The 12,116-nt window shown below is 43.8% G+C and overlaps 1 protein-coding gene across 1 annotated transcript; it reads left to right on the plus strand.

Moving 5' to 3' along the window:
- The first annotated feature begins 6,174 nt into the window (after positions 1 to 6,174).
- On the plus strand, positions 6,175 to 11,325 carry mex3b (mex-3 RNA binding family member B). The gene is made up of 2 exons (XM_034226966.1): positions 6,175 to 6,777; positions 8,651 to 11,325. The coding sequence occupies exons 1-2, from the start codon at positions 6,558 to 6,560 to the stop codon at positions 10,042 to 10,044; spliced, it is 1,614 nt and encodes a 537-aa protein (XP_034082857.1). The 5' UTR covers positions 6,175 to 6,557; the 3' UTR covers positions 10,045 to 11,325.
- The last annotated feature ends 791 nt before the right edge of the window (positions 11,326 to 12,116 follow it).

Raw genomic sequence — 12,116 nt, forward strand, 5'->3', positions numbered from 1 at the left:
TTTTGTTTCTTCTTCATTTTGCAATGTGTTGATTAGCAGCGGGATAATTAATACCAATACACACCGAATGATTCCCCTGATCAAAACAGAATCATTTTCACTTCGATGATAGCATCCAGAGATGTACAACTGGAAAGAAAGGACATTTCTTGTGTAAAAATGCAACAAACTCAAACCAAAGTATCCCATTTTCCTTTGTCTTTGAATCTGGACCAGCAGCTTGTTCATCAACATTCAACTAAAGTGTTCCCAAAAAACACTGTGTGTGTGTGTGTGTGTGTGTGTGTGTGTGTGTGTGTGTGTGTGTGTGTGTGTGTGTGTGTGTGTGTGTGTGTGTGTGTGTGTGTGTGTGTGTGTGTGTGTGTGTGTGTGTGTGTGTGTGTGTGTGTGTGTGTGTATGTTGGCTTTGTGCCAGCCGATCCCTAAACCACTAGAGCACACAGCATCTTTCCATCTCTATCTTGCTGTGCCTTTCACCTCTGACACACTGGAGATTGGTGCAGGGATGAGTTGTAAGACCCAGAAATGAGTTAGCAATTTACCACTTCCAGCTCAAAGGCAAGTGTGTTTTTGTTTAGAAGTCTGAAATAAGGTCTGTGGTCACAAGCTGAAGATATTTTCATTTTTTCTCCTATGACATTAATGATGTCAATAAATACACAACTCGTGAATGTCCGAAGCTTCTTTGTGTCATAAAAAAGCGGTTGCTAAATGACTAAATGAGACTACTAAAAGTAATTACAGTGAACACTAGCCGCATTTAGCTTACCGCTGGTGATACGCAGCCACGCAACCGCTTCAAATTGTTAAAGATGTGTTAATAATGTGGAGATTATCCTGCTAAACAAAACGTGGAAGTAGTAGATCTAATTTTCTGCAATATTCCAAAATCCAATGGAAAAATCCAATTGCATATTGTTGATGGAGTCCTTGTGATGCTAACTTCTGGGTCGGCCTTTAAAAAGACATCATCACTGCACCACTCTGTTCCACAGCTTCAGGAGATGCAGTGTGTAGCATAATGAAACCTGCAGCTGGCTCGGTGTCTAATGTCCTGTGGCAGCGTGTGTAGGGACAAATATTAGGTCAATTATTCAATTTAGCTTTTGTCCAAAAAGTTGTCATATGTTGATATGACCACTTTGGTTGAACCCTTTGGTTCTCAGAAAGGTGGCACTACATAGCTGGTAAGATTTATAACCTTGTTTAAATTAGTTGAATGCATAATACCAAATGAAATGTTGCAAATGTACGGTTTTATTATAAGCTGTAGCAGCTAGTTGACTTAGCTTATAGTCAAGAAACTACAAAATGAACAACTTCAAAAGATTATGATGACTGAATTTATACATGTATTTATATAAATAAATCTTGAAACATTGTTCAATTAAAAACAGTGTAGTTTCCAATTGATGCCAGGAAAACAAGCTTAACACATACAGAGTTCTGCGTTAGAGATGATTAGCTCTCTTGGTGTTGGGCAGATAGCTTTCAGGGGCTTTATCAGAGCTTCAACTGCTTTAGGAAGTAAAGGTTAATGAGAGGAGTTTGCTGACCACAGGACGTAAACAATCAAATGAGGCTAATAAGCTCATCCACTTAACTACTGCAGCTTTAAAGAGTCCATAAAAGGAAAAGATGTATTCAAATGTTGCAGCAAGTTTATGAAGTATGCATGCATGTGTGCGGGCAGCCTGATGTGTGTCCTGTGACCTGCTGTGCACCATGACCCAGTGTCTGCAGCCTGCAGCAGGGAGAGGCAGAGGCACCACTAAGCCCTGTCTGTCACCGCGGCTCTCTGGGTAAGCTTTTCTTCCTCTCATTAAAAGGCATACGGCCGGGTAATCGCCTCCAAGCAGCTGGCTAACGCCTAATACCAAACAACAAATATCAGCAGCGCTGCTCGTCTGTCTGGGCTTAGGGAGAGCAGTGGGACACTCTGCAGGCGACTTCACCACACCAGGCTTCTTATTCAATTCACTGGCACTTTATTTCATCGGGTAGACACAGCTTTGGTAGGGACAAAAACAGTATAGTATAAAAGTAGTGAAATGGGAGTATGGTATGTAGGAGAACTAAGCAGCAAGAATGGTTGCTTTCTGTTATTTCTCTACGTGGGAACAGAGGCAGGAATACAGTGATAAGGTCAGGTACAGCCCACAGCAAAAGAAGACGATGAAGACCCTTTATTTATCTCCAAGGGATAATTCAGTTGTTCACGCTGTTATTATAAACAGCACAATAAATAAACAGGACCTACACGCATTAGGTCTGAATACATACATGCATTTCTGTTATGGAGAGGTGCCAACGGATTATGCCTTGCTCAAGGACACCTCGATAGTGCCCAGGGGGTGAAGGGGTTAACTGGCAACTCTTCAGCTACCAGTATGAACTCTGTATTATTTTGATATGATTGGGACTTGAACCAGCTTTCGGCTGGCCGGCTTGTCCCATACAGACTGAACTACTGCCTCCCGAAAAGACCCGGTCAACTGTTTGGAAGGCAGCTATGCTTACCACTATACCATCAACACTTGGCAAGGGCTGAACAAGTGACTATAGCATGGCTAAATACCACAGCTACATAATCATGTGATTCTACATTTAATGGATTTAGGGCTGAGATGGGGTAATTTTTCATTTTCCAAAGAGAAGGATAATTCAAAATAACAATAATAAATGGGACATCTTCAGTGGTTCTCAGCGGGTTCCAGGAGGCCCTCCAGCAAAATGGAAGGAGTTTACATTTCTGGTTTAGATTAAATTCCTTTAATCAAATGGTCAAAAGCTACCACATGAAACTATGAACCTCTACTTTAAAGCCAAACATTGACAAGTAATTGAAAACGAACAATCGCAGGAGGAATGGACAGTGAACATCTACATTAGTTTAGGAAATGGATTATGTGATATGAAAGAAAGCTCTAGAACAACTACAGGCAGTGAGACTGTTTTGTCAACTAATTTTGTGATAAAAACCACCTCCTACATATTAACTTGTGGAGTCGGGAGTTCGAATTTATATATCACAGGGTTATTGTCTTTTAGATCAGTAGTTGGGACCCCTGCAAAGGGCAGCAAGGGATTTAGCAGGGTGGAGAATACTTTGAAGCATTTCAACCTTAATTTAATATTTGATATGATAAGGTTATATATTTCAATGCCATTTTTTTTACCAGAATGAAGCTTTTAAAAACAAAATAGATTGGGGAGTCACTCTGTAACAATTTGTACTGAAAACAATTGTCTGCATGTGTCCAAATTGTATCTAATGTGTTTCTATTTCTGGTCCAGGATTTAAAAGGGGATGGGAAACACTGCCTATATAGAATTGTATAGATTGAGGGTCGATAGGAATTGTAAGGGGGATGGTAGGGGGGTTGAGGTGTCAAATATTAACAAGAGGGTCCCATCCCATCACCTCCTCCAGTTCCTGAGCGGTTCCTCATTAGCATTAGTATTGAGCCCCAGGAGTGAGGTGACAAAGCAAAGTGCTTCTGTTCTCAACGGTTTTCAATCGGCTTGAAATCCCCTTTGTGTTGGCCAAACCCTGCACCTCCCACCGACCCAACCCCCCCACCCCACCACCCAACCATCCTCCTGCCTGTCTTGGTCTACGGCCATCCACAAAGGGCCTCACACAATCCCTCTGCAGCGTTCTTAACATTAGGGCTTCATAAAAGCACACGTTACAGAGAGAAAGGCATCATATGCAAACGGCCTTTAGCTATTGTCATGAAGAGTGATTATTAAAATGATTACAAAAAGGCTGTCGAATATCACAACCTTACCAAAATGAAATGATTGTCACTTTATAATAAATGTAGATACAAAACTATATAATCTAATGTTGTCAGAAGTCTTTAGTGATATCAAAGCAAAGTCATCTTACTTCTGCTTGCACACAGACACATTTGATTTATTTGGGAACAAAAAATACTATATTATTGCTTTTTGAAACTGTGTCTCAAAAAACATCAACTTAATGAGCTAAGAAGAAAAATCGGTATAGTTTAAGTTTTATAATAGTTTTATATTTCAATGGGTTTTCATATTCAATGAATCAAAAATAATCTTGACTCAAGATGAATTGACTTACTTCAATGGAGCAACATCATGTCACTGCACCTACAGGGTAACTTGGAGAGGGTCCGAGTCCGACCCTTGTCAATTAACTACAGGGGTCCCTCAGGGCTCTGTTCTTGGTCCCCTCCTCCTCTCCCTGTACACAAACTCGCTCGGATCAGTCATTAGCCCGCATGGTTTTTCATACCACTGCTATGCTGACGACACCCAATTGATTCTGTCCTTTCCCCGCTCAGAGACCCAGGTCGTCGCACGCATCTCTGCTTGTCTAGCTGACATCTCATCACCTCAAGCTCAACCTTGACAAGACTGAGCTGCTTTTTCTTCCGGGAAAAGATTGTCCCACTCTTGACCTAACAATCAACATCGGCACCTCTGTTGTTTCCCCGACTCAGACTGCAAGGAATCTGGGTGTGACCCTAGATAACAACCTGTCATTCACTGCAAACATAGCTGCTACAACCCGTTGCTGCAGATACACGCTTTACAACATCAGGAAGATACGTCCCCAGCTGACTCAGAAAGCGACTCAGGTTCTGGTCCAGGCTCTCGTCATCTCACGCCTAGACTACTGCAACTCCCTCCTGGCTGGTCTACCTGCATGTGCCATCCGACCTCTGCAGCTCATCCAGAATGCAGCGGCTCGTCTGGTCTTCAACCTTCCTACATTTTCCCACACCACTCCGCTCCTCCGCTCCCTCCACTGGCTTCCGGTAACTGCTAGAATCCACTTCAAGACAATGGTACTTGCGTAACATGCTGCGAATGAATCTGGCCCTTCCTACATCCAGGACATGGTTAAACCGTACACCCCAGCACGTGCACTCCGCTCTGCATCAACCAAACGGCTCGCTGCACCCTCGCTGCGAAGGGGACCCAAGTTCCCATCAGCAGAAACACGTGGGTTTGCTGTCCTGCTCCAAAATGGTGGAATGAGCTCCCCATTGACATCAGGACAGCAGAAAGCTTACACACCTTCCGGCGCAGACTGAAAACTCATCTCTTTCGACTCCACTTCGAGCGATAGAATTATGAACAAAGCACTTATATACTAATAAAGGACTGGCTTATCTAAAGCCAGTTGAGTAGCACTTGAAATGTTTGGCTCTATGAAACCTGATGTACTTATATGATTCTGTTTTCTTCTAGTTTGTATCTTGTTGGTCGAACGCACTTATTGTAAGTCGCTTTGGATAAAAGCGTCAGCTAAATGTAATGTAATGTAATGGTCTCTTTCAGCAGATGGAATAAACAAAAAATCATGAAGATACTGGAGATATCTCCTTTTTATGATACAAGTTTAGATTTGTTTTTAAATAAACAACTAAAGGGTGTAAAATAATTTAAAAAAAATCTCCTACCATTCGGTCTGTTATATCTAAAATCCTATCCACATGTATACCTTTTCACAACCTCCATGTTGTGAATTGTAAATAAGATGATATTTCAGTGTATGTGCATGTTGTGATTTTTTAAATATGAATGACACATTTACACATCCATCTGTATGTACGGACGTCTCCTAGAGTAGGTTCTCATCAATCTAGTTTTCTATATAATTCGTTTTTAGTAATTGAGTCAAGTAATCATTCTAAACTGACTAGTAGTGATTTTGTCAACACAAATCCCACACATAGGCTTCTCTGCAATCCCAAACAGAAGTAATGTGTCTTTTTATAAAGCAGACATTTAAAATGTGTCCTCAGTTAAAAAGTCTTGAGGTATAAAGCTGATAAAAACAATGTTCTTTATGTTTGCAAAAACAACATTAATATAGAACGTTTACAGATTGTATATCCATAAAAAGATCTATTCATTTGTAAAAATAAATAATAGTTTGTATGTCCTTTATTTGACTCGTGTTTGTGTAAGTAGTGTGCTTTTTATGCCAATTAAAAAATATAGAAGTTACTGAGTAAGGAGCAGATAGGAGTGAGAGACAAAGAGAGAGATTGAGAACAAAGAGAGGGGCGTCATCTATCCCAACCCCACCCACGTATGCCCGCCCAGCCAATCAGACCCCTGATATGCAAATGAGCTCGCAGCACCGCATCGCCCCTGCCCAGGCGGTGACGTCACCCGCACATCTCTCCGTCTGGCTGTCCTGGACTCAGACAGAAGCAACAGAGGACCTGAGGGAAGCCAGCCGGGGAGGGGCCCTTTGTCAGGGAGGAATATTGTTACTATCTGCACCGCCGGCTCTGGAATAAAACATTTTCTTCTTCTTCTTTCCTTGCAACAGCACAGCCCGGCCCGGCTCGGGACATCCAGTTGCTTTCGGCAAAACAAAAGGTGGTGGATGTTTTTTTTGTACCTCCTTGTACTGTTTCCCCCCCATCTTAGTCCTACTGATTTGACCTGTCTTCAGTAACCGGGTCCGGTGCCTATCCCTCCTCCTCACTCGTGCCTCCTCCCCGGATCACTCCTTCTTTACCCTCCGGATCCCGCAACGCTGCAGAGCCGCAGAGATGCCCAGCTCGCTGTTCGCAGACAGCGGCGTCCAGGGGGATGCACTGGACGACCAGAGAGCCCTGCAGATCGCCCTGGATCAGCTCTCCCTGCTCGGCTTGGACAACGACGACAACCCGCTGTACGACAACCAGGAGCTCCGGAAGAAGAGCGTCAACATGACCGAATGCGTCCCGGTTCCCAGCTCCGAGCATGTGGCTGAGATTGTTGGCAGACAAGGTGTGTGTTTCTCTTTTTCTAAACAGTTGTGCTATGTGTCATGTTTTGCTGCTGAGCACACTTCAGGTATGAGCACGTCCCGAGCTCTGATCCAATGTGGAGGTCCAGAATACCAATACACCATGGATCAGTGCATGTAGTCTCCTAACAGTCTCCTCGCTTGTCTGCACAGGCACTTAACCAACTTTTTATTATATCATGTGTGGATATCACTTGTGAATTCGGAGTAGCTTTTGTCTACCTGGCAGTAAACAGTTCAGTTAAACGGGAACTTTTGTCAGTGTCTCGCCGGTTAGTCACACACAGTTCCTCCTCTATAAATACACAGCTGTGGGCGGCCGCGTGCAGCAGACACCAATTCAGAGAAGTTATCATATAGGAGCATATTGGGATATTTTATGAATGCCGAATGATAAAATAGACTGAAATAACTCTGATTGAATACTAAATACTATTTATTTAATGGTGCGTCTGCTTTTGTAGTCATGTTAAAATAAATACAATTTATAACAAAAATGAATGAAGTTGGGTTGTGAGGAAAGTAATGTACTGTATCTCTCTTGTCATAATGACATGACATTTATGATTCTGATAATGAGCTTTACAGTTGAGGACCACTGTCACGATGTTACCTTGCCACAGGCAGCAGCCCGGGCTCAGTCTCCAGCTGTAGGGCGGTACTGGTGCTCAGTTACATATGCGGAATCTTCCCTCCCTGCACTGCTGCTGTTGTTGTTCCCAGAAAAACAAAGGAACCACAAACCCCCACCCTCCACTTTAAAACGACTACAGTGGGACATTTGTAAAGAAGATGTATTAGCATCAGATCTTCTGCCAGCCACCCCCTTTGTCAGGTTATCAGGTTCTAAATGGGAAATTAAGCAGCAGATTAACCATGACCTCTGGGATTAATTTAAGACTTCCATGAAAGAGACCCTATCCTCATTTGACCCACAGTTTGATACTAACACACTTTCTGTCATTGATGTAACTGTGTAGAGTGAGGTGGGTTTACTGGTTACATCACTGTCCCACTCAGCTGGCTGCTCTACTAATTATGTCATTCTTCTAAGGCTGCGGGCCCTTTTTTTTTTATCATAAAGAGATGTGTTAATGTGCTCGGGGGTGTTGGAATGCTACTTTAGTGCATCATAGTCACTGCCAGGATAAGTGACTAAGAAGCTTTCCTCTGTGTCCATAATGTTAGTGTATACAAAGCATGTAGAGCAGGGGTGTCAAACTCAAGGCCCGGGGGCCAAATCCGGCCCGCGACCTAATTTGATGTGGCCCGCAAGAGCTTGCAAAAAATATAATATACAATACAATTGGTGTAATTGTTGAATATTTACTTTCAATTATTTGCCCTAGACTTCTTCTTTCAGACGTAGTTATTTAGGAAGATATTACCAGATCTGATAATAATCCAATGCAGGGCCAACAATGTAATATAATACATTATTTAATATATATTATATATTTACATATGTATATCTATGTAAATTACAACCGGCCCTTTGAGTGCAACCATAATGCTGATGTGGCCCGGGATGAAATTGAGTTTGACACCCCTGATGTAGAGTGTAGCAGCTGACTGTATTGTAGTAAACAAACAGGGATCACCACAGATCCAGAAGTGAGAGTTATTTTTGTCCCGCTGTATGTTTGTGTTAGTGCAGCATGTGGTTTGAATGTGTTCTTCTCCAAAAGGGCGGTTTCACCCCATTTCTGAGGCCACTGGCCTTTTGAGAAACAATAACAAACACCCAGCAGCTGTTTCAAATACACCATAAGCAATGGTTTAACACATGACATATTCTGAGCTTTTATTATTTTGGAGCCTGCCCTGACTCTCCTGTTTTGTTCCATTCCTCAGGTTGCAAGATCAAAGCACTGCGAGCCAAGACCAACACCTACATAAAGACCCCCGTGCGAGGGGAGGAGCCCGTATTTGTGGTGACGGGCCGGAGGGAGGATGTGGCCATGGCCAGGAGGGAGATCATCTCAGCCGCGGAGCACTTCTCCATGATCCGAGCCTCCAGGAACAAAAACACCAGCCCCACCGGGACTGGGACCCCAGTGCCAGGACCGCCTAACCTGCCCGGGCAGACCACCATCCAGGTGCGGGTGCCTTACCGTGTGGTGGGGCTAGTTGTAGGTCCCAAAGGGGCCACCATCAAGCGCATCCAGCAGCAGACCCACACCTACATCGTGACCCCCAGCCGGGACAAAGAGCCGGTGTTCGAGGTGACGGGGATGCCGGAGAACGTGGACCGAGCCCGGGAGGAGATCGAAGCACACATCGCCATGAGGACTGGAGGCCTCATCGAGGTGCAGGATGAAAATGACTTCCACGCCAACGGTACAGATGTAGGTTTCGATCTGCACGGGCACCCCACCGTGTGGTCCAAGCCGGGCGCCGGGGTGACCCCCTCCTCGGTGCGTAAGCCCTTCTCCAACTACCGCAACGACTCGTCCTCCTCCCTGGGCAGCGCCTCCACAGACTCCTACTACAACAGCTCCCGAATGGCCGACTACAGCCCCCCCAGCCCTGCCCTCAGCTACACCACCACCAACAACAACAACGGCAACAACAATAACAACAACATCAACACTAACGGCAACGGCTTTGTTTACGGGAGCGACGTGATCTCGCCGGACTGCACTGATCTGACTTTTGACTCGTCTTCAGGGTTTGACTCTGCGCCCACCCCCCCAGGCCTCCTGTGGTCCCAGTACGAGAGCCGCAGGACCCCCTCCTCCCCTGGAGGCAGCTCCCCCACCTCCACCTCAGCCATATTCCCCGTCAACTCCTCCTCTAATGCCAATGGGATCGTGGTGAGTCAGAGAAGGGTTAACAGTTGCACCCCCCAGCCCAGACTCTCCCCCCCCCTCCATAGCCTCAGCGGGGGCCACAGTGAGCACCCGTTAGCCAGGAGGGTGCGCAGTGACCCCGGCGGGGGCCCTCTCAGTTTCCCTGGTTATTCCAATACTGTGGCCACCCTGCCGGGCCCCCACCTGCCCGGAGTCTCCTGCGACTCCTCGGCCTCCTCCACCTCCTCCTCCTCCTCCTCCACCTCCTCTGGCACCAGCCGAAAAGGCAGCCGCGACTGCTCGGTGTGCTTCGAGAGCGAGGTCATCGCCGCCCTGGTCCCCTGTGGGCACAACCTCTTCTGTATGGAATGTGCCAATCGTATCTGTGAGAGGAACGAGCCAAAATGCCCTGTCTGCCACACCGGCGTCACTCAGGCTATACGTATATTTTCATAAGAACTCTTTGGCCCTCAGGACAGGCTACAGTGAAACAGACTTCTCATACTGCTTTAATGGGACGGCCCATCATCAGATAGGATAGTGTACATAGATATCCAGATGTAAGCTGCAGTATAAAGGAGAAGGGACACCGTCTCAGTTGTTAATAAAATACTGTAGCTTTGGGAAATATTTTCAACATCTAAGTGCATGTTTGAATATTACAGCATAGTAATCGATAGTTCTAGTTAATTGTACGCAATATTTATGAAGTGAAAAGACAATGGGTTCAGGGTGGAGGTACGAGGGTCAAACTGTAGACTGTAGGCCGGCTGAGCCCTCCGGTTAGCCAATCGACTGTAACAAGGGGGGGCTGTGGCTGGGAAACATGGGGGGCTTCCAGCCAAACAGGACTATTGACCCACATAGATACTGCAGCTGGAGGTCAGAACCACGTGAGGGACAGCAACAACATATCCTATATGTACAGAATCAATTTCCAGTTGAGAGTTTTAAATGACGTTAATACACATTGAAGTATTTTATTCTTTTTTGACTTGAAAGATTATATTTCTTATTGCAAAGATGTTTACAGATATTTTGATTTAAGTTCAGTGAACTTTTTGTAGCTGGGTTAAAATATTGTTTATTTTTGAGTATGGCCTTATGGCATTGATCACTGTATTATTTTAATATCACACGACTGTGGGAGGAAGTCCGGTCCACACAATGTCTTTTTTGCATTTGACAGTATTCTGTTGGGATGGAGTTTTTATAGGTTCAGCAAAAAAATGTCTCTTAAATCTGCTTCACCCAGCGTATTTTTTATTCAGTAATATAAAGCATATTTTATTCTATATTATTATGAAACATTGAAATGTACAATACTTAGTAAGTTGAACAAAAAGAAACCGTTTATGCTTTCTAAAATTTGTATGAATTAGATTCCAGTGGGAATTACAGGCTTCTGTTGCACCACTATAGTTTTAGTATTTCTATTTTAATACATTTGTTTACCACTTGTTTATGTATATGTGGTGAAGTTACTTGAGCGTAAATGTACTTTATTGAGCAAAGTTTAAGAACAAAGTATATTTTATTTTATGATAAAGGGCCTTTAACCTCATGGTCAAATACTAATATTATATTTGCTGAGACAAGATTTGAAAATGTATCAAGAGTTTTATTTTTCTGACATTTAAAGTTATACATGATAAAAAGTAAGACTTTTAAGTAATGGTGCTACTTCATGTTTTTTCAAGTATTTCTATATAAGTCCAATAAAAATGGTACCTTGACGTGGCGTCTCCCGTTCTTCCTGCTGAGGATTGTTTAGGTGTAAGAGTTTTGTGAACATTTGACCTCTCCGCTTCCTAACGGTGGCTCGGAGGCAGGGGGATTATCACAGTGGCCTAATTATTGAGTGTAGGCTGTGCTGGTCAGACGGGGGGGGGGGACTCGGCCTTGTCACTAATTAGAAATGCTGCATGCCCTATTCTTACACAGCCTGCAATCTGCTGCTTCATGTAGTGATGGGTCGCTTTCAAACTACATTTTAAGAGTTCACCTTAGGCCCTGGGACTCTGTGGTGACCATTCACTTAATGTATACACTAAACAATGAATTAAGATTTGTTTAGGTATTTAATAGCTTTACAAACGTATTTTATTAGATATATACATTTGAGACAACTCGAGGCTGGGCCCGGGGAACATGTGGCACTTCTGGGGGAAACATGATCTCAATAGATGCTGGTTACTTTTCTGTCAATATGTTAATTGGTGAATGGACACTTTTCCTGCTCTTATTACACACTAATGGTCAGGTTTAGTGTGTGGGCCCTGATTGTTATTCCAGTAACTTTACACACCAAAACTGAAACAGCAGTGCTTAACCTAGACTAACATTAGTCTGGTATATAGGAGCCGCAATGGATAATTGAACGACCTTGACATAAGATGTTGAGGTTTTTTTACTGTATTGTCAGAAAGTGGGCTTTGCAAGTTCACAAAGAAAATCCAACAATCAAATCACAGTGGATAAGCTTTTTTTGAGCTGATGCTCTTGTGTCTTTGAAGGTCAATGGAGGC

This window comes from Gymnodraco acuticeps, unplaced genomic scaffold (genome assembly GCF_902827175.1).
Source record: "Gymnodraco acuticeps unplaced genomic scaffold, fGymAcu1.1, whole genome shotgun sequence".
Taxonomy (NCBI): domain Eukaryota; kingdom Metazoa; phylum Chordata; class Actinopteri; order Perciformes; family Bathydraconidae; genus Gymnodraco; species Gymnodraco acuticeps.